Source organism: Hypanus sabinus, chromosome 17 (assembly GCF_030144855.1).
Source record: "Hypanus sabinus isolate sHypSab1 chromosome 17, sHypSab1.hap1, whole genome shotgun sequence".
Taxonomy (NCBI): domain Eukaryota; kingdom Metazoa; phylum Chordata; class Chondrichthyes; order Myliobatiformes; family Dasyatidae; genus Hypanus; species Hypanus sabinus.
In genome coordinates this window covers 1098420-1122386 of record NC_082722.1, presented here as the reverse complement: position 1 = coordinate 1122386, position 23967 = coordinate 1098420, and the positions used below count along the sequence as shown (strand labels likewise).

At 46.7% G+C, this 23967-nt stretch overlaps 1 protein-coding gene across 12 annotated transcripts in view; it reads right to left on the bottom strand.

The window, feature by feature from the left end:
* The window catches only part of dnaaf1 (dynein axonemal assembly factor 1), a 180025-nt gene extending 159847 nt beyond the window's left edge, over nucleotides 1–20178 (bottom strand). For 2 of the 12 annotated variants that reach the window (XM_059992457.1, XM_059992462.1), the window contains exon 1: nucleotides 19260–20178. Coding sequence is in view for 4 of the 12 variants with exons in the window: in XM_059992459.1 (XP_059848442.1) it covers nucleotides 15009–15288 (280 nt within the window). In the remaining 8 variants the exon portion in view is untranslated. The other 10 variants (XM_059992467.1, XM_059992461.1, XM_059992459.1 and 7 more) reach the window with 10 other exon arrangements.
* Between the last annotated feature and the right edge of the window lie 3789 nt (nucleotides 20179–23967).

The following is a 23967-nucleotide window of genomic DNA, read 5'->3' as shown; positions in this document are numbered from 1 at the left end:
GAACCTAGGGAGGAGACCCAGAGGTCTCTCAAACCACCCTTGCTACCTAAGAAGCCTCAGGAGCTGTTCCTGCAGAAGGGTTCAGAAGGACATACAACACCCAGGCCTGGAAGAGATCTTCAGTAAGGGAAAGGCCTTGACTCTTCCACCACAGTGACCCTACAACTGTTCTATAGATCTTCTGCCTGGTACTTGTCCTCCGCGTGGTCAATTCTGCACGCTCTCAGGTTGAGAGAGAAGTGCAATGGAAGAATATATAAAGGAAGCTCTTGCTATAGGATTCATTAAGCCTTCCACCTCACCAGTTGGCGCAGGCTTCTTTGTACAAAAGAAGGATGGGAGCCTGCAGCCATGTATTGGATTTAGAGGATTAAACTGCATAACAGTCAAGAATTGTTACCCCCTTTCACTCATAAATACAGCCTTTCAACAATTCATACCACATTCCTGAAAGGTGTTCTGCAACCTCATTGGGACAAGAATGACTCTTTCCTCTGAGTTTCACCCAAAGTCCAACGGCCAAACAGTGGGGGTAAGCCAAAATATGGAATATATCCTAAGAAAAACCAGACATGTGGAGCAACCATTTGACGAGAGCAGAAGTTGCCCACAACATTTTACAGCATTCAGTGCACAGGATGCCCCTTTGATTGGGTATTCTCCGTCACTCTTCCCTGAGCAGGAGGCAGAGGTTAGAATTCCTACAGCCAAAGATCTCATCTAACATTGCAAGGACTAGAACATGGGAGATTCTGTTAGCCTCTACCTGAAATGCTGAAATAAAGGATAACCGCAAGGGAAGACAGGGACCAGTCTTGCAGCCTGCACAATGGGTCTGGCTGTCGACTTAGGATCTGAATCTGGGCAGAGTCTAGGAAATTGGCACACAAGTTCATTGGACGCTTCAAGGTTCTCAAAACAATAAACCTGGTGGCTTTCACCTTGCAGATCCCTAAGACACTCAAGATCAATCCCACTTTCCATATTTCCAATTTGAAACCAGTGAATATCAGTCCTTTAACCCTGCCACCCAGATTTGTTGATAGGAAACCGGTTTTCACTGTAAAAAGATTTCTGGATTCAAAAACTGTTCAGGGTGCTTAGCAGTTTTTCATGGACTGGGAGAGATTCAGATCCAAGGAACAGCACTGTTTTCCTGAAAGGGACATCTTGGGTCCAGATCTCATCCATGACTATCACTATCAAAACACAAACATACAACTGCAGATGCTGTGAATCAAAGAATACGTACACAACGCTGGAAGAACTCAGCAGGTCAGGCAGCATCTGTGAGAAAAGAGTAGCCAACATTTCGGGCCGAGACCCTTCATTAGGAATGGGGGAAGAATGCGAAGCCCAGTAATAGAGATGGGGGGGGGGGGGGTAGGGCCTAGAGGTGCCAGGTGGAAAACCAATCAGAGGAAAGATAAAGGGGGGAGGGGATAAGAATGAAAGAACTATAGAGATAAAGAAACAGAAAGTTGAAAGGGGAGAGAGGCAGAGAGGGACCTGGGATAGGGGGAGGAGGAGGGAATTACCAGAAATTGGAGAATTCAATGTTCATACCACCAGGCTGGAGGCTACCCAGACGGTAGATGAGGTGTTGCTCCTCCAACCGGAGTTTGGCCTCATCATGGCAGTAAAGGAGGCCATGTATGGACATATCTAGATGGGAATGAGAGGCAGAGTTGAAGTGGGTGGCAACCGGGAGGTCCTATCTATTGTGACAGACGGAGCGTAGGTGCTCGATGAAGCGGTCCCCCAATCTGCATCGGGTCTCGCCGATGTAGAGGAGGCCGCACCGGGAGCACCGGATGCAATAGATGACTCCAGCATACTCGCAGGTGAAGTGTTACCTCACTTGGAAGGACTGTCTGGGGCCCAGACAGGTGGTAAGGGGGGAGGTGTGGGGACAGGTGTAGCATTTGCACTTGCAGGGATAAGTGCCAGGTGGAAGTTCTGTGGGGAGGGACGCTCCCGGCTTCTACGCTCCTCCTCCTCCTGGACACCCCCATCGGGCCTTCTACCTGCTCTCGACCTTTTCATCTCAAACTGTCGCTGAGATATCAACTGTCTCAACCTCACCATCCCTCTCTCCTATTCTAACCTCACTCCCCCTGAACGCACTGCCCTCCACTCTCTCCGCACTAACCCCAAACTCACCATCAAACCTGCAGACAAAGGTGGTGCAGTAGTAGTCTGGCGGACGGGCCTCTACCTCACTGAGGCCAAACGGCAGCTCTCCGACACGTCCTCGTACTTACCCCTGCCACAGGACGCCACCAAAAAACATCAATCCACTGTCTCCCGCACCATCTCCACTCTCATCAACCCCCCACACCTTCCTCCCTCAGCCAAAAAAACTCATAATTCCCACACCCCGCACAACTCGGTTTTACCTCCTCCCCACGATCCACAAGCCAGACTGTCCCGGCAGATCCATAGTTTCAGCCTGCTCCTGCCCCACCGAACTTGTGTCTGCCTACCTGGACTCCATTTTATCCCCCATAGTTTAGTCTCTCCCCACCTACATCCAGGATACATCCCATGCCCTTCACCTCTTCAATAACCTCCAATTCCCCAGCCCCGACCACTTCATTTTTACCATGGATGTTCAATCCTTATACACCGCCATCCCCCATCAAGAAGGCCTCAAAGCCCTCCGCCACTTTTTGGATAACAGACCCCACCAGTTCCCTAGCACCACCACACTTCTCTGGTTGGCGGAGCTTGTTCTAACTCTCAATAACTCCTCCTTTGGTTCTTCCCGCTTTCTCTGGATCAAGGGCGTAGCCATGGGCACTCGCATGGGCCCCAGCTATGCCTGCCTCCTTGTGGATTATATGGAACAGCCTATGCTTCAAATCTATACTGGTACTGCTCCCCAACTTTTCCTCCACCACATTGACGCTGCTTCCTGCACCCATGCTGAGCTCGTCAATTTCATCAACTTTGCTTCTAACTTTCACCCAGCCCTTAAATTCACTTGGTCCACCTCGGACACTTCTCTCCCCTTTCTTGATCTCTCGGTCTCCATCTCTGGAGACAGACTGTCCACTGACATCTTCTACAAACCCACTGACTCCCATAACTATCTTGACTATACCTCTTCCCACCCTGCCAAATGCAAAAATGCCATTCCCTATTCCCAGTTCCTCCGCCTCCGCTGCATCTGCTCCCAGGATGAAGCTTTCCATTCCAGGACTTCTCAAATGTTCTCTTTCTTTCAGGATCATGGTTCCCTTCTGGCGTCATCAAAGATGCCCTCACCCGTATCTCCTCCACTTCCCGCACTTCAGCCCTTAACCCATCCTCCCATCACAACAGGGACAGGGTTCCCCTTGTCCTCACCTACCACCCCAGCAGCCTCCTGATCCAACACATTATCCTCTGCAACTTCCGTCATCTTCAACAGGACCCCACCACCAAGCATTTCTTTCCCTCCCTACCCCTCTCAGCTTTTCGCAGGGATCGTTCCCTCCGCGACTACCTGGTCCACACGTCCCTCCCCACAGATCTCCCACCTGGCACTTATCCCTGTGAGCGCAAATGATACACCTGTCCCCACACCTCCCCCCTTACCACCATTTCAGGTCCCAGACAGCCCTTCCAGGTGAGGCAACACTTCACCTGCGAGTCTGCTGGAGTCTATTGCATCCGGTGCTCCCAGTGCGGCCTCCTCTACATCGGCGAGACCCGACGCAGATTGGGGGACCGCTTCGTCGAGCACCTATGGTCCATCCGTCACAATAGACAGGATCTCCCGTTTGCCACCCACTTCAACTCCGCCTCTCATTCCCACCTAGATATGTCCATACATGGCCTCCTCTACTGCCATAACGAGGCCAAACTCAGGTTGGAGGAGCAACACCTCATCTACCGTCTGGGTAGCCTCCAGCCTGGTGGTATGAACATTGAATTCTCCAATTTCCGATAATTCACTCCCCCTCCCCCTATCCCAGGTCCCTCTCTGCCTCTCTCCCCTTTCAACTTTCTGCTTCTTTATTTCTACAGTTCTTTTATGTTTATCCCCCCCCCTTATCTTTCCTCTGATTAGTTTTCCACCTGGCGCCTCTAGGCCCTACCCCCTCCCCTATCTCTATTACTGGGCTTCGGCCCTCTCTTCCCACCCCCCCCCACCCCAGTCCTGATGAAGGGTCTCGGCCCGAAACGTTGGCTACTCTTTTCTCACGGATGCTGCCTGACCTGCTGAGTTCTTCCAGCGTTGTGTTCGTATTCTTCTTCACTATCACTATCATCTCTCCGAACAGCTAGGGCCATCAGGAGTCGGCCATAGGAGAGGGGATCCTGTTACAACACGCACCAATTGTGCCAGCTTCCAGCGTTTAGACGCTGTGACTCTCTGGAATATGGATAGCTGGCTGGCCTTAAGAGTTCAGCACCATCCCGCTAATTGCCAATCACGTTTTGGGTGCTAAGAATTGAGTATTTCTTTCCAATATGTTTTTATTAGTTTCTACATAGAAGAATACAGAGTTCAAGAAAGTATATAAAAGGTCCAAAAAAACTACCAATTACATTATCTACCCATAATAACAATCTTATTACCCTGTATTCACATAAGTTAGTCAATAGTTATGTTGAAATATAGTAAATTATTACAAAAACAAAGAATCTAACCCCTATCAAGACTGAAGCTGTTTATTAAGGAGAAAAAAAAGGTAAAATACCTTCACACATAATAAAAAATAATAATAGCCGACATCTGAATTTAAACACCGACTTGAAGGCTTTGAAAGAATTGAGTATTTAAACAGCACCTGAACTGAGGTTCAGAGCGCAATCATAAGCCCAACTAGATATATCATCTAGTGCTTTGCTTTTGCTCAGTTCACAGTGCAGCTTTATACCGCATTTCAATTCCAGCCTCGGATACTCCAGCATTTGGGTCCAAGCCATCCTTGTCAAGGTCTCTCGTCACAGGTACTAAATGAGTCTTTTGTGGCAATAAGATGGAGGATAGTGAGAGGAAAGTGGGCCATGCTAGTGTATTAGGGAACTCTAAGATCAAAAAGGACGAGGTGCTGGGTTACTTGAAGAGAATCAAGGTCGATAAATCCTCAGGGGCTGATGGGACTCATGCTGCTTGGTAAAAGAGTCATGACGGGAGATTGCTAAGACCTTGAGAAAGATTATTTGTATCCTTACTAGGAACAGCAAAGTCCCAGAGGACTGGAGAGTAGTCAGTATTGCTCCTTGGTTGAAGGAGTATAATACAGATAAAACAGGAAATTATAGGCTGGTGAGCATCACATCAGAGGGAGGAAAGCTACTGGAGAGGATTTTTAAAATTGACTTATGCACAATTGCAAAAACAAAAACACTGATTAGGACCCCAAGGGTAGTAATCTTGGGAATGCTGCCTGTGCCATGCAACACTAAGAATAGGAATAGAATGGGGTAGCAGAGAAATGTGTGGCTGAAGACTTGGAAGCAGGGGCAGGGATTCAGATTTCTTGGTCATTGGGATTCACTGCTGAAGCAGGTATGACATGTACAAAAGGGACTGGTTGCACTTGAATTCAAGTGGGACCAATATTCTTGCAGGCAGGTTTACTCACGCTATTGGGAGCGATTTAAACTAATATGGCGGGGGGGTGAGAACCAGTATGATAGAGCTGAGGATGAGCCAGCAGGTTTACAAGTAGATAGTGGGTGTAATATGAATGTAAGAAGACATGCTAATAATTTGGTTCAAATGCAGAAAATGCAAAGAGTTAAATTGTAACACAGGCAAAACTCAAAAGGGCAAGAATGCAGGATTCAGCTATTGTATTTAAATACACGTAGTATTCAAAATAAGGAGATTGAAGTGGCACAATTAGAGATTGGTAGGTATGATGTTATGGGCATCACTGAGTCGTGGCTGAAAGAAGGTCATAGTTGGGAGCTTTACAACAAGAGATACAGTTTGTATTGAAAGAACAGGCAGGAAGGCATGGACGGTGGTGTGGCTCTGTTGGTAAAAGATGGAATTACATCTTTAGAAAAAGGTGACATAGGTTCAGAGAATGTCAAATCTTTGTGGGTGGAGTTAAGAAACTGCAAGCATAAAAAAAACCATGATGGGAATTATTATATAGGCGTCCAAATAGTAGCCAAGATGTGGGGTTGAGATTGCAAGGGCAGCTGGAAAGGACATGTAATAAGGATGACACAATTGTAACAGGGGACTTCAAAAGGGGATTGGGAAAATCAGGTTGGTGTCAGATCACAAGAGGGACTTTATTGAATGCTATGAGATGGCTTTTTTTAGAGCAGCTTGTGCTCGAGTTTAATCGGGGAAAGGCCATCTTAGATTGGGTGTTGTGTAATAACCCAGATCTCATTAGGGAGCTTAATGTAAAGGAGCTCTTAGGGGACAGTGATCATAATATCATTGAATTTATACAGCAGTTTGAGGTGAAGAAGCACAAATCAGATGTTTGCGTATCTCAGTAGAATAAAGGGAATTACAGAGGCATGACAGAAGAACTTGCCCAGGTGGCCTGGATACTGGCAGGGATGATGGCAGAGCAGAGGTGGAAGAATTCACTGGGAATAACTCACAAGGCACAGGATAGAAACATAGAAAACTTACAGCACAATACAGGTCCTCCGGCCCACAATGCTGTGTCAAACACATACTTACTTTAGAAATTACCTAGGGTTACCCATAGCCCTCTATTTTTCTAAGCTCCATGTACCTATCCAGGAGTCTCTTAAAACACCCTATCGTATCCAGCTCCACCATTGTCGCTGGCAGCCTATTCCACGCACTCACCACTCTCTGCGTAAAAAAACTCACCCCTGACATCTCCTATGTGCCTACTTCCAACACCCTAAAACTGTGCCCTCGTGTGTTAGCCATTTCAGCCCTGGGAAAAAGTCTCTGACATGATCAATGCCTCTCATCTAGTCTGTGAGCCAGGACCCCAAATTTGGGCCACCAGTACCAACTGGGGGGAATAATTCTTAGTGATTTTTGGCCAGATATATACCCCTAGTGCTAGAAAATATGTGATAGCATTACAGTGTTGGCATAGAGGTTTGTAGGGCTCTCAGGGATTGCACGCATATACAGGCTGTGATACTGTAAACCCTTTTGCAGGCAAAGGGAAGACAAGTGCCCTAAAGCTTCTGACCAGCAACAGGGAAACTCAGGACACATTCTTAGAGTTGGGTCAGGAAAGGGACCTCTCCCCAGAAATGTTGGACAAACGAGGCATTTACATGTCTCCTGTATGCCCCAAAAGCATTGACCACCAAGGTCAATGAGCTCAGGTATCACCTCTTCTGTGCCAAAAAAGGTGAAATCGAAAGTCATCAACTCCCACCATGCAAGGACTGCTTAACAAAACAGGCACAGCGAGCCAACTACCAGGCTGGTATATGGAGAAGAATTTTGGAGAAAGACCCACAAGTGCCACGCCCTGTTGGCAGAGGATGGAAGATAGAGAGAGAAGAGGAAGCTGAACAGTTGGTGGTGCATTGGATGGAAGGCCATCCGTCCTGGATCTACTGACCTGTAACTGTCCAAAAAAAAAGTTCACTCCCTAAGATGTATGTGTGTTGCAAATGGCCTCAGGTGTACTGACATATGTAGACTAGCAGACTGTGAGAACCAGGCATCCACCTCAGAGTGTGGAAAGTTTAGATGAAGATGTGAAAGACGTGGAGGACTTTGAAAATTATTATGATTATTAATAGATTATGAAAGTATGGAAAGCAGTCTTTGATTAAATATATTCATTTTACAACCAAATGGGGCCTAGGTTGTGGCTGTGTGGAAACCCACAATTGAATTATCGTACTGTAATTCTATATGCTATGACAAAAGCTTAAGATTGTTTTGATTTGATACAATTTGGAAAATATCATGACATTGATAAAACTCCAGAAATCTCTCCAAATGAGGTTTTATACTTTTTGGGGGGTGGGGGGTAACATTTTCTACTGTATTGATGTTAATCTGGAATATATACAAAAAGTGATTACTTATTTGAGTTCCTGAATAAATTCTCTACAAATCCATGTGATTATATGTCCCAAGGGTTTTATTGACTTTTCCAAAATAAACAACAAATATTTTTTCTAAAAATGAAATGACTCACTCTACTGAAATTGGACACTGTACTGCAAGTGCCACCAATGACACAGTTCTCAATGTAGAATTTTATAACGTGATGAAAAGTGCTTGAACTCAGCTATCATCGTGACGAATTTCAATGTTGAGGGATCACTGATGACAAGATACCACTAGGTGGAATATATATGTTGTACTTTATATTGGTCACTCTTCAGAAATGCTTATTTTAGGGTAGTGTTATAAAATGCATGATTGCACACATAAAGTGCCACTGGTGCAATGCTATTACATATTTTCTAACTCTGGAGATGTATACCTTTCCAAAGATCATTATGAGCATTATTCCCCTCAAATGGTACCAACCAACCCTACTGGCTCACGGATTAATTATCTTATACACCTCTATCAGGTCACCTTTCATCCTTCTCTGCTCCAAAGAGAAACAGCCGAATTCACTCAACCTATTCTCATAAGGTATGCTCCCCAATCCAGGCAACATACTTGTAAATCTCCTTTGCACCCTTTCTATAGTTTCCACATCCTTCCTGTAGTGAGGCGACCAGAACTGAGCATAGTACTCCAAGTGGGGTCTGACCAGGGTCCTATATAGTTGTAACATTACCTCTCAGCTCTTAAACTCAATCCCACAGTTGATGAAGGCCAATGCACCGTATGCCTTCTTAAACACAGACTCAATCTGTGAAGCAGCTTTGAGTGTCCTATGGACTCATACCCTAAGATCCCTCTGTTCGCTCACACTGCCAAGTGTCTTACCATTTATACTATATTCTGCCATCATATTTGACCTACTAAAATGAACCACCTCACACTTATCTGGGTTGAACTCCATCTGCTACTTCTCAGCCCAGTTTTGCATCCTATCGATGTCCCACTGTAATCTTTGACAGTCCTCCATGCTATCCACAACACCATCAGCAAATTTACTAATCCATCCCTCCACTTCCTCATCTAAATCATTTATGAAAATCAAGAAGAGTAGGGGTCCCAAAACAGATCCTTGAGGCACACCACTGGTCACCAACCTCTATGTAGAATATGACCCATCTACAACCACTCTGTGAGCAAGCCAATTCTGGATCCACAAAGCAAGATCCCCTTGGATCCCATGCCTCCTTACTTTTTCAATAAGCCTTGCATGGGGTACTTTATTAAATGACTTGCTGAAATCCATGTACACTGCATCTACTGCTCTACCTTCATCAATGTGTTTAGTAACATGCTCAAAAAAATTCAATCATGTTCGTAAGGCATGACCTGCCCTTGACAAAGTCACGTAGGCTAGATGTGTTCCACAGAACAAGTATTCTCAAAGGGCAGGGGCTGACAAATGAAGTTAAGGACCACATTAAAGCCAAAGTAAGGGCAAAGTAGCAAAACTGAGTGGGAAGTTGGATGATTAGGAAGGTTTCAAAATCCAACAAAAGGCATCTAAAAAGTCCTAAGAAGGGAAAAGATGAAATATGAGAGTAAACTAGCCAATAATATAAAGCAGGATTCCAAAAGTTTTTTCAGTTATATAAAGAGTAAAAGAGAGGTAAGAGTCTCATATTGGACCACTGGAAAACAACCACCGGTGAGGTAATGAGGAACGATGAAATGGCAGATTAACTGATACTTTGCACCAGTCTTCACTGTGAAAGACACTAGCAGTGGCTCAGAAGTCTGTGAGTGTCAGGGAGCAGAAGTGGGTGCCATTGCTATTACAAAGTAAAAAATGCTAGGCAAACTGAAGGTCTTAACATGGATAAGTTACCTTGACCAGATGAACTGCAACCCAGAGTTTTGAAAGAAGTACCTGGAAAGATAGATGCATTGGCTATGATCTTTCAAAAATCACTTTATTCTGGATTGGTTCTGGTGGCCTGGAAAATTGCAAATATCATTCTACTCTTTAAGAGAGAAATCAAAATAATGTAAATTATCAACCAGTTAGCCTAACCTCAGTGGTTGGGGAAAGTGTTGGAGTCCATTATTAAAGAAGAGCTTTTGGGTATTTGGAGTCTAAAGATAAGTCAAAGTCAACATGGTTTCTGTGAAGTGAAATCTTACCTGACAAATCTATTAGAGTTCTTCAAGGAAGTAACAAGTAGGGTGGACAAAGGAGAGGCAGTGGATGTAATTTATTTGGATTTTCAGAAGACATATGATAAGATGCCATACATGAGGCTGCTTAACAAGATAAAGCCCCATGGCATTATAGGAAAGACACTGGCATGGAGAGAGGAATGGTTGACAACAGGAGAAGGCAAGCGGGAATAAAGGGCAAACACAAGGAAATCTGCAGATGCTGGAAATTCAAGCAACACACACAAAATACTGGTGGAACACAGCAGGCCAGGCAGCATCTATAAGGAGAAGCGCTGTTGATGTTTTGGGCCGAGACCCTTCGTCAGAATGGGAATAAAGGGTGCCTTTTCTGGTTGGCTGCCAGTGACTAGTGATGTTCCTCAGGGACCACTACTTTTCACATTGTTTATCAATGATTTAGATGGAATTGATGGTTTTGTGACAAAATTTACAAATGATGTGAAGATAGGTGGAGTGTAGGTATTGCTGAGGAAGCAATGCGATTTCAGAAGGACTTAGGCAAATTGGAAGAATGGGCAAAAATATACCAGATGGAATAGTGTTGGGAAATGTATGATAATGCATTTTGGTAAAAGGAACGAAAGTGCAGACTATCATCTTAATGGGGAAAAAAATCCAAACTTCAGTGGTGCCAAGGGACTTAGGAGTTCTCGTGCAAGATTCCCAGAAGGTTAATTTACAGGTTGAGTCTGTGGTAAAAAAGGCAAATGCAATGTTGCCATCATTTCAAGCAGAACAGAAAATAAAAACAAGGAGATAATGCTGAGGCTTTATAAGACATTAGTCAGGCTGCACAGAATACTGTCAACAGTTTTGGGCCCCACATCTAAGAAAGGATGTATTGTCATTGTAGAGAGTTCAGAGGAGGTCCACAAGGATAATTCTGGGAATGGAGGGGTTACCATCTCAGCAGGTTTGGGCCTGTACTCACTAGAATTGAGAAAAATATGGGGGGGGGGGGGGGAATCTCATTGAAACCTACCAAATGTTGAAAGGACTAGATATGGTGGACATGGATAAGATGTTTCTTATGGTGGGTGCGTTAAGAACTAGAGGGCACAGCCTCAAAATTAAGGGGTGACCCTTTAGAACAGAGATAAGAAGGATTTGTTTTAGCCAGAGAGTAATTAACCCATGGAATGCTCTACCACACACAACTGTAGAGGTCAAGACCATCAGTATATTTAAAGCGATAGCTTCCTGATTGGTCAGGGCATCAAAGGTTATGGTGAAAAGGGAAGTGTATGGGGTTGAGTGTGATCTGCAATCAGCCATGATGGAATGGCAGGGCAGACTCAATGGGCTGAATGGCCTATGTCTTATGGTGTTATTACGGACAGTCAGCTTGGCTTTGTACAGGAGAAGTTATGTCTTATAAACTTGACTGAGTTCATTTTTTGAGAAAACAAAGGTGATTAATGAGAGTAGGGAGTGCATGTCAACAGCATGTATTTCAGTAAGGCACTTGACAAGGTCCCTCATGGTAGGCTGATCCAGAAGGTTAAGATGCATGGTGAATTTGGATTCAGGATTGGCTTGCTTATAAAAGATAGTGGGGGTGGGGAGGGGTTATTCTGACTGGAGATTAGTGACCAGTGGTATTCTGCAGCGATCAGTGCTGGAGCCTCTGTTATATACAAGTGACTTAGGTGAAAATGTAGATAGTGAGTTAGTAAGTTATCAGAAGACACAGAGATTGATGGAGTTATGGACATATTAGAGGGCTGATCAAGAATACAGCAGAATGTAGATTGTTATAGACATAAGGGAACAAATGGCAGCCTAAGTTTAATCAGAGCAAGAATGAGGTGTTACACTTTGGGAGATCAAATGTAACAGAAAATGACAGGATCCTTACAGCACTGCTGTACAGAAGGATCTTGGGGTCCAAGTCCACAGCTCATTGAAAGTGGTTATGCAAGAAGTTATTGTGGTAAAGAAGGGATTGACATGGTTGCCTTCAATGTTCAGAACATTGCATTTCAAAGTCTGGAGGTGTGCAGTTATGTTCATCCCATTACAGGAAGAATGTGGCAGCTTTGGAAGGGTGCAGAAGAGATTTATCAGAAAGCTGCCTGGATTTTAGAGTATTAGCTATAAGGAGAGGTTGGACAAAGTTAGATTGCTTTCTCTAGAGCAGCAGAGGCTGAAGGGAGACCTAATAGAAGTTCAAAAATTACAAGAGGGTAGGCAGCTTTGTCAAATGCTACAGGATATGCATTTAGGGTGAGGGGGGGAAAGTTCAAGGGAGACGTTCAGGGCTAGTTTTTTTTTACCCTCTGCAGCCACAATTCTGTTTTATACAAGTGGATACAATAGTAGTGTTTTAAGAGGCTGTAAATGGAGGGCTTTGGGTCTTGTACAAGCAGAAAGATAATTAACTTAAATCAATATTATATTCGGTGTAGACATTGTAGATCAAAGGACCTGTTCCTGTACTGCACTGTGAACTCAACCTCAAAGAATGAGTTTAGGGTATATATAGGTATGCAACTGGCTGTAACTTCTTACACTAAACCAGGGAATATTTTAAATTACAAACATTATCAAAGTAAAAGCCTATAAACACACAATTGGTATTCAGCCTTTTCTATCCAAAAGCAATAAGTGAATAATGCAGTGTCCATTAGTAATATTCTCAATAACCTAAACAAGTTATCTTAGCACTGGCACTCTTTACCTTCTAGATTGTTAGAGTATGCAGCACAGAAAAAGTCCCTAAGTCCCAGAAAGTACTAATCTTCTACTGATCCTATTTTATTCTCCCCACCCCACATTCCCATCAGCTCCAGATTCTACCACTCACCTACACATCAGGAACAATTTACAGAGTCCAACCAATCTACCAACGTGCACATCTTTGGGACACAAAACAAAACTGGAAGAACATCCATGCCATCAGCAAGAACGTGCAAACTCCTCACAGACAACAATAAAGGTCAGGAATAAAAATGGATCATTGGACCCAGAATGTAGCAGGTCTACCAACAATGCCACTGTGCTAACCCATCTTCATACTTCAATTAATTTCTACATACTGTAGAAAAGTCTTAACCACATATATACAGCAAGGGTGCCTGAGACTTTTCAAAGAAAGTACTTGTCGACGTGCAACAGAGAAAGTGTTTGTAAATCTGGCAGGATCAAAAAATGCTGGGAATGGCAAGGGTGCAGCACCACAGGAGGGGTGTGGGACAGATGGCAGAGGAGTACCAGGCATAGAGAATGGCACAGGTGCAGACACACCCAGCCCTGAGACACCAGGCAAGGTGATTCCAAACAATTGGTTTATTGAGCATTACAGAATGCCTCTCCAGTGCTTCGTGCTCCCTCCATTCTTCCTTCCCCTTTCCCAGCCATGATTCTCCTCTCCCTGCCCCTTCCCACTCTCAGTTCAAGATAACTCACATGTCATGAAATTTGTTTTCTGCAGCAGCAACACAATGCAATAAAATAACTACGTAAAATTACTATACAAAACTATTAGGCACCCTAGTTAAACATATGTGCCAAAGACTTTTTCTACAGTACTGTATTTTACAATAACAACCATACACTCTGTTTCAACTTATTCCAAGAAAACAATAGAACTCTTACTAACAAGCAAACCAAAATCAGTTCTCAGCTCACTTCCATTATGGTTTCAATTATGGTATTTCACTTTAGAATGGAACTTGTAAGTGAATCAGAGGGTTTTAAACATGTTCAGTAATTTTCATAGAGTCACAGGGAGATAAAAAGCACAGAAACAGGTCCTTCAGTCCAACAAGTCAATGCCGAACATTAGCCACCCACTTACACTATACTAACTTATTTTACGCTTCACATTCCTACGAACTCTCCACCAACACCATCAGAATGGGAAGTGGAAGTCAAACGAGTTGCCACTGGGAGATCCCACTTCTTCTGGCAGATGGAGTGAAGGTGCTCAGCAAAGTAATCTCCCAACCTATGTCAGGTCTCACTTATATACAGTAGATGACCCCAAAAGACTCACAGTTGAAGTGCCACCTCACCTGGAAGGACTGCTTGGGACCCTGTAGTGAGGGAAGAGGTGTAGGGGCAGATTTAGCACTTGTTCCACTTGCTAGGATAAGTGTTGGGAGGGAGATCAGTGGGGATGGATGAATGGACAAGGGTGTCATGTCTCTCCCTGTGGAAAGCAGAAAATGGGGGGTGAGGGGAAGGAAAGCTGTGCTTAGTGGGATCCCAGATTTTAATTCCACTTTCCATTCCAAGATGTCAATCCATAGCCTCCTCTACTGTTAAAGACGAGGCCACACTTAGGTTGGAGGAACAACACTTTGTATTCCGCCTGGGCAGTCTCCAACCTGATGGCATGAACATCAACTTCTAGGTAATGCCCCACTCTTTCACCATTGCCCATCCCCTTTTCTTTCTCTCACCTTATCTTTTTGCCTGCCCATCGCCTCCCTCTGGTGCTCCTTCCCCTTTTTCTTTCTTCTATGGCCTTCAATCTTCTCCTATTAGATTCCACCTTCTCCAACATATATTTCTTTTCCGAATCAACTTCCGAGCTCTTTCCTTCATCTCTTCCCCCTTCTGCTTTCATCTAACTACTTGTGTTTCTCTCTCCCCTCTCCCAACTTTTAAATCTACTCAACTTTTTTTTCTTCAGTCCTGCTGAAAGGTCTCGGCCCGAAACGTCGACCGTACTCTTTTCCATAGATGCTGCCTGAATTCTTCCAGCATTGTGTGTGTGTTACTAGCCGAGGACTTTAACAGTTATGAAGCATAAGCTCCCTGCTCTTGCATTCACTATCCAAACTTCCGAACCACGTTATTCTACCTGCAACGGCACCTTCAAGCTTTGGACGTACTACAAGGTGGCTCCGTTCTTCATGACCCCACCGTTCATGCTGTGCGTCCTCACGTTTCCTGCCAGAATGTTCCACCACACACAACTCACTAGGGACTGGCACAACAGGCAGAACTACACCACCAGCCAGAGACACACACGAAACCCCAGTTACCTCCTCCGTCCTGCCGCCTGCAGTTACCAGGGCAACGCAACTCACAACAACCATGACAAGTCGCGGCGAAAATCCCGCGAGACTCCGGAGGAGCATGCGCAGTTCGATAACGAGGCGGCCCACCGGTAACTGCGTTCCGAGCCCCGCTGTCGCGTACCTGAGCCGCACGTTTCCAACTCAACCCCCCCACACCTCGAGTCCCGCAACTGAACAACCCAGCACACATAGGATTAGGTTGAATTGGCAGCTTGTTTGGAACAGAATTTGGCCCATTGGTTCATGATCTGATTTATTAACCCTCTCAACCCCATTCTTCCCCCTTTCCCCGTAACCTTTAATTCCCTTAATAATCAAAAACTTAACAACCTTCGTTTTAAATATACCCACTGACTTGGCCTCTCCAGCTGGTCTGTGGCAATGAATTCCTCACATTCACCACCCTCTGGCTAAAGAAATCCTTCCTCGCCTTTGGTCTGAGGGATATTCTGAGGCTATGCCCTTTGGTTTTGGACCCCTTCGCGTCCACTCTATTGAGACCTTTCAATTAGTTTCACTGAAATCCCCGCACCCTCCGTTTTTCTAAACTCCAGACAGTACAGGTCCAGAACAATCAAACACACCTCATACACTAGGAACAACACACACAAAATGCTAGTGGCCAGGCAGCATCTATGAGAAGCACTGTCGACGTTTCGGGCCGAGACCCTTCATCAAAGAGAGATACTCGTTGACTTCATTAACTATGCCTCCAACTTTCACCCTGCCCTCAAATATACCTGTTCCATTTCCGACATCTCCCTCCCCTTGATCTTTCTGTCTCCATCTCTGGAGACAGCTTATCTACTGATATCTACTATAAGCCTGCAGACTCTCACATCTGCCTGGACTATTCCTCTTCCCACCCTGTCTCTTGCAAAAATGCTATCCCCTTCTCACAATTCCTCCGTCTCCACCGCACCTGCTCTCAGGATGAGGCTTTTCATTCCAGGACGAAGGAGATGTTGTCCTTTTTTAAACAAAGGAGCTTCCCTTCTTCCACCATCAACTCTGCTCTCAAACGAATCTCTCCCATTTCCCGCACATCTGCCCTCACCCCATCCACCCACCACCCCACTCGGGATAGGTCCTCACCTACCACCCCATCAGCCTCCAGGTCCAACGTATAATTTTCCGTAACTTCCGCCACCTCCAATGGGATCCCACTACTAAGCACGTCTTTCCCTGCCCCCCCTTCTGCTTTCCGCAGGGATCGCTCCCTACGCGACTCTCTTGTCCACCTGTTACCTCCCCATCCCTTCCCACCGATCTCCCTCCTGGCACTTATCCTTGTAAGCGGAACAAGTGCTATACCTGCCCTTACACTTCCTTCCTCACCACCATTCAGGGCCCCAGAGAGTCCCTCCAGGTGAGGTGACACTTCACCTGTGAGTCGGCTGGTGTGGTTTACTGCTTCAGGTGCTCCCGGTGTGGCCTTTTATATATTGGTGAGACCTGATGCTGACTGGGAGACCATTTCGCTGAACACCTACGCTCGGTCCCCCAGAGAAAGCAGGATCTCCCAGTGGCCACACATATTAATTCCACGTCCCATTCCCATTCTGATATGTCTATCCATGGTTTCCTCTACTGTCAAGATGAAGCCACACTCAGGTTAGAGGAACAACACCTTATATACTGGCTGGGTAGCCTCCAACCTGATGGCATGGACGTTGACTTCTCTAACTTCTGTTAATGCCCCTCCTCCCCTTCTTACCCCATCCCTGACAAATTTAATTGTTTTTTTTCTCTCTCTCTCTCTGCCCATCACCCTGCCTGTTCTCCATCTCCCTCTGGTGCTCCCCTCCCCCTTTCTTTCTCCCGTGGCCTCCCGTCCCAAGATCCTTTCCCTTCTCCAGTTCTGTATCACTTTCACCAATCACCTTTCCAGCTCTTGGCTTCATCCCACCCCCTCCAGTCTTCTCCTATCATTTCGCATTTCCCCCTCCTCTCACTACTTTCTAATCTCTTAGTATCTCTCATTTCTGTTAGTCCTGACGAAGGGTCTCGGCCCAAAACATCGACAGTGCTTCTCCTTATAGATGCTGCCTGGCCTGCTGTGTTCCACCAGCATTTTGTGTGTGTTGTTTGAATTTCCAGCATCTGCAGATTTCCTTGTGTTTGCTCATACACTAAGAAATCTGCAGATACTGCAATTCAAACAACACACACAAAATGCTGGTGGAACGCAGCTGGCCAGGCAGCATCTATCGGGAGAAGCGCTGTCGACGTTTCGAGCCGAGACCCTTCGTCAGGATGCGTAATGCGCTTCTCCCTATAGACGCTGCCTGGCCTGCTGCGTTCCACCAGCATTTTTTGTGTGACACCTCATACACTAAACCTTTCATTTACCGGGATCATTCTCGTGAACCTCCTCTGGACCCTCTCAAATCCTGTCTGTGATCCGTTGGGACAGAATCAGACATGAACCATTTTGGCACACCTTGAACCTACCTACTGTAATATCTACATTAACCCATTCGCTCACATTAAGCCCACATCATTTTGCTCCTTTCTCCTATGTCTTATGGTCTTACTCCTTTTAAATGGTGTAATTATAGCCACCTGTTGAAGATCATTCCATACACCCCATCTTCCGTTGTAGGAAAAACCTACTCCACAGATAGCCTTTAAATTTCTCCCCTCTCATAAACCCATGCCTATTAAATCTGTGACACCATCTCCTCAGCCAGCAGCCTCAACGTTCACCAAGGTTTCAGCCCTTGTAACAAGCACAGCAGCACCCATGTACAATTTGCCATCTGTGGTAAAGCAGAGTTGAACCTGTGGGGTCTTAGAAACATAGAAAACCTACAGCACAATACAGGCCCTTCAGCCCACAATGCTGTGCCGAACACATCCTCACTTAAGAAATTACCTAGGGTTACCCATAGCCCTCTTTTTCTGAGCTCCATATACCTGTCTAGGAGTCTCTTAAAACACCCTATTGTATCCGCCTCCGCCACAGTCGCTGGAAGCCCATTCCCACACTCAACGCTCTGTGTAAAAAAACTCACCCCTGATATCTCCTCTGTACCTACTTCCAAGCACCTTAAAATTGTGCCCTCTTGTGTTAGCCATTTCAGCCCTGGGAAAAAGCCTCTGACTATCCACAAAATCAATGCCTCTCATCATCTTATACACCACTATCAGGTCACCTCTCATCCTCTGTCACTCCAAGGAAAAAAGGCCGAGTTCACTCAACCTATTCTTATAAGGCATGCTCCCCAATCCAGGCAACATCCTTGTAAATCCCTTCTGCACCCTTTCTATGGTTTCCACATCCTTCCTATAGTGAGGCAACCAGAACTGAGCACAGTACTCCAAGTGGGGTCTGACCAGGGTCGTATATAAATGCAACATTATCTCTCGGCTCCTACTCAATCCCACGATTGATGGAGGCTAATGTATGCTTTCTTAACCACAGAGTCAACCTGTGCAGCAGCCCTGAGTGTCCTATGGACTTGGACCACAAGATCCCTTGGATCCTCCACACTGCCAAGAGTCTTACCATTAATACCACATTCTGTCATCATATTTGACGTACCAAAATGAACCACCTCACATTTATACGGGTTGAACTTCATCTTCCACTTCTCAGCCCATTTTTGCTTCCTATTAATAGACAATAGACAATAGGTGCAGAAGAAGACCATTCAGCCTCTCGAGTCTGCACCGCCTTGTCCTGCTTGTTACAAGGTGGGGGGACAAGGGTGCTCGAGGAGGACCCAAAAGCAGGACACAAACAACACACACAAAATGCTGGTGGAACACAGCAGGCCAGGCAGCATCTATAAGGAGAAGCACTGTCGACGTTTCAGGCCGAGATCCTTCGTCAGGACTAACTGAAAGGACTCTTTATTACTCTTTACACGGAGAACCGTGACGCAAGGATAGAACAGGGAAATCAAAGAGGAAATGGGAATAGGCGTAATGAATGAGGGCTCAGGTCCAGGACTAGGCTGGGACTCAGGGTCTGGGGGGCCAGGACTTGGAGATCAGGGATCAGAGCCAGGACTTGGAACACAGACCTTGGACTTGGAGACTTGGAATGCCGCAGCCAGGACTTGGAGACTTGGAATGCCGCAGCCAGGACTTGGACACTTGGAACGCCACAGCCAGGAATTGGAGACTTGGAATGCCGCAGCAGGGCTTGGAGACTTAGAACGCCGCAGCCAGGACTTGGAGACTTGGAACGCCGCAGCCAGGACTTGGAGACTTGGAACGCCGCAGCCAGGACTTGGAGACTTGGAACGCCGCAGCCAGGGCTTGGAGACTTGGAACGCCGCAGCCAGGGCTTGGAGACTTGGAACGCCGCAGCCAGGACTTGGAGACTTGGAACGCCGCAGCCAGGGCTTGGAGACTTGGAACGCCGCAGCCAGGACTTGGACACTTGGAACGCCGCAGCCAGGACTTGGACACTTGGAACACCGCAGCCAGGACTTGGAGACTTGGAACACCGCAGCCAGGACTTGGAGACTTGGAACGCCGCAGCCAGGACTTGGAACGCCACAGCCAGGACTTGGACACTTGGAACGCCGCAGCCAGGACTTGGAACGCCGCAGCCAGGACTTGGAGACTTGGAACGCCGCTGCCAGGACTTGGAACGCCACAGCCAGGACTTGGACACTTGGAACGCCGCAGCCAGGACTTGGAACGCCGCAGCCAGGACTTGGAGACTTGGAACGCCGCAGCCAGGACTTGGACACTTGGAACGCCGCAGCCAGGACTTGGAACGCCGCAGCCAGGACTTGGAGACTTGGAACGCCGCAGCCAGGACTTGGAACGCCACAGCCAGGACTTGGACACTTGGAACGCCGCAGCCAGGACTTGGAATGCCGCAGCCAGGACTTGGAGACTTGGAACGCCGCTGCCAGGACTTGGAGACTTGGAACGCCGCAGCCAGGGCTTGGAGACTTGGAACGCCGCAGCCAGGGCTTGGAGACTTGGATCACCACAGCCAGGACTTGGAGACTTGGAACGCCGCAGCCAGGAGTTGGACACTTGGAACGCCGCAGCCAGGAGTTGGAGACTTGGAACGCCGCAACCAGGACTTGGAGACTTGGATCACCACAGCCAGGGCTTGGAGACTTGGAACGCCGCAGCCAGGGCTTGGAGACTTGGATCACCACAGCCAGGACTTGGAGACTTGGAACGCCGCAGCCAGGACTTGGAGACTTGGATCACCACAGCCAGGACTTGGAGACTTGGATCACCACAGCCAGGGCTTGGAGACTTGGAACGCCGCAGTCAGGACTTGGAGACTTGGATCACCACAGCCAGGGCTTGGAGACTTGGAACGCCGCAGCCAGGGCTTGGAGACTTGGAACACCGCAGTCAGGACTTGGAGACTTGGATCACCACAGCCAGGGCTTGGAGACTTGGAACGCCGCAGCCAGGGCTTGGAGACTTGGAACACCACAGACAGGACTTGGAGACTTGGAACGCCGCAGCCAGGACTTGGAGACTTGGAACGCCGCAGCCAGGACTTGGAGACTTGGAACGCCGCAGCCAGGACTTGGAGACTTGGAACGCCGCAGCCAGGACTTGGAGACTTGGAACGCCACAGCCAGGGCTTGGAGACTTGGAACACCACAGCCAGGACTTGGAGACTTGGAACGCCACAGACAGGACTTGGAGACTTGGAACGCCGCAGCCAGGGCTTGGAGACTTGGAACACCACAGCCAGGGCTTGGAGACTTGGAATGCTGCAGCCAGGGCTTGGAGACTTGGAACGCCGCAGCCAGGACTTGGAGACTTGGAACACCACAGCCAGGGCTTGGAGACTTGGATCACCACAGCCAGGACTTGCAGACTTGGAACGCCGCAGCCAGGACTTGGAGACTTGGAACGCCGCAGCCAGGACTTGGTACTTTGGAATTGGAACACCAGGGCCAGGACTTAGTACTCAAACACAGGACACTGAGCCAGGACTCCGCCTATGGAGCCAGGTCTCTTTAACACAGGGTCAGGACCTTTCTAGGTTACAGGTCTGGGACCCCTCTTTAGACAGGACATGGATTCGGAGACCACACAATGACAGTCTATTCGAGTAGCGGCAAACGGCCTGCCTACTGAACTGGATACAGGATGACAAGACAACGGACGGTACTATCACTGGACCCAAGTTTGTTCCAAGCTGTGGGAGCTCTTAGCTCACCCCTGGCAGGTTAACCTTGCCCGGACCCACTCTGGCAAGGGAGAGCAAATCGCTGGCACTTGCTGCGGGAGGAGTCTTGTCTTGCTTCGGCAAGAAACTTAGTTGGCTCCAGCTAGATGACTTTGGCTCACGGCAGCTACGGTGACTTCACTAATGCTCTATAACTCTCTCGCCCCAAACAGCTGAAGCCGGGGACTTACAAACTGCTGGTTTGGTCAAGAGTAGATTGCCTTAATCACCAAGCTCGAGGGACACAGGAAACAGGGAATTAAAGGGGAACAAGGAGTCAACGGTCTGGATCATAATGCAACCTAGATAAATTTAAAGGGAACCTGATCTGGACCATGACACTGCTGTAACCTCTGAGAGCCCATCACACTATCCACAACACTTCCAACATTTGTATCATCAGCAAATTTACTAACGCATCCCTCCACATCTTCATCCAAGTCATTTATAAAAATCACGAAGAGTAGGAGTCCCAAAACAGATCCCTGAGGCACTCTACTGGTCACCGACCTCCATGCAGAATATGACCCGTCTACAACCACTCTTTGCCTTCTGTGAGCAAGCCAGTTCTGGATCCACAAAGCAATTTCCCCTTGGATCCTTTTCTCAATAAGCCTTTCATGGGTTACCTTGTTAAATGCCTTGCTGTATACACACTTACTGTTCTACCATCATCAATATGTTTAGTCACATCCTCAAAAAATTCAGTCAGGCTCATAAGGCATAACCTGCCTTTCACAAAGCCATGCTGACTATTCCTAATCATATTATGCCTCTCCAAATGTTCATAAATCCTGCCTCTCGGGATCTTTTCCATCAACTTACCAACCACTGAAGTAAGACTCACTGGTCTATAATTTCCTGGCTATCTCTACTCCCTTTCTTGAATAATGGAACAACATCCGCAACCCTCCAGAACCTCTCCCGTCCCCATTGATGATGCAAAGGTCATCGCCAGAGGCTCAACAATCTCCTCCCTCACCTCCCACAGTAGCCTGGAGTACATCCCATCCAGTCCCGAAGACGGATCTAACTTGATGTTTTCCAAAAGCTCCTGCACATCCACTTTCTTAATATCTACATGCTCAAGCTTTTCAGTCTGCTGTAAGTTATCCCTACAATCACTAAGATCCTTTTCCATAGTGAATACTGAAGCAAAGTATTCTTTAAGTACCCCTGCTATCTCCTCCGGTTCTATACACACTTTTCCACTGTCACACTTAATTGGTCCTATTATCTCACGTCATATCCTCTTGCTCTTCACATACTTGTAGAATGCCTTGGGGTTTTCCTATATCTTGTCCACCAAGGCCTTCTCATGGCCCCTTCCGGCTCTCCTAATTTCTTTCTTGAGCTTCTTCCTGCTAACCTTATAATCTTCTAGATTTCTATTACCTAGCTTTTTGAAACTTTTGTAAGCTCTTCGTTTCTTCCTGATTAGATTTACAACAGCCTTTGTACACCACGATTCCTGTATCCTACCAACCTTTCCCTGTCTCATTGGAATGTACCCATGTAGAACTCTACACAAATATTCCCTGAACATTTGCCACATTTCTTCCGTACATTTCCTTGAGAACATCTGTTTTCAATTTATGCTTCCAAGTTCCAGCCTGATAGCCTCGTATTTCCCCATGCTTCAATTAAACGCTGTCCTAACTTGTCTGTTCCTATCCCTCTCCAATGCTATGGTAAAGGAGATAGAATTATGATCACTATCTCCTAAATGCTCTGCCACTGAGAGATCTAACACCTGATCAGATTCATTTCCCAATACCAGATCAAGTACAGCCTCTCCTCACGTAGGCTTATTGCAAACCCACCTAACAAAACCCACCCCGTCTAATCCCGTCGCTCTAGGGACATGCCAATTGATATTTGGGATATTAAAATCTCCCACCACAACAACCCTGTTATTGTTACACCTTTCCAGAATCTGTCTCCGTATCTGCTCCTCGATGTCCCTGTTACTATTGGGTAGTCTATAAAAAACACTCAATAGAGTTATTGACCGCTTCCTGTTCCTAACTTCCACCCACAGAGAGACTACGTTGCCTTCCTCTGTGTCCTTTCTGAAACATCTAACGCCTGGCACTCGAAGTAATCAATTCTGCCCCTGAGCCATCCATGTCTCTGTAATGGCCACAACATCATAGCTCCAAGTACTATCTATAAACTCATCTGCTTTGTTCATAATACTCCTTGCATTAAAATACACAGCTCAAACCATCGGTCTGAGCGCGTCCCTTCTCTATCACCTGCCTATCCTCCCTCTCGCACTGTCTCCAAGCTTTCCCTATTTGTGAGCCAAGCGCCTCGTTCTCTTCAGTTTGGTTCCCACCCCCAGCAATCGTAGTTTAAACTCTCCCCGCCAGGATATTTGTCCCCCGGGATTCCAGTGCAACCCGTCCTTTTTGTACAGGTCACTCCTGCCCCAAAAGAGGTCCTAATGATCCAGAAATTTGAATCCCTGACCCCTGCTCCAATGCCTCAGCCACGCATTTATCCTCCACCTCACTCCATTGCTACCTATACTCTGTCGCGTGGCACAGGCAGTAATCCCGAGAATG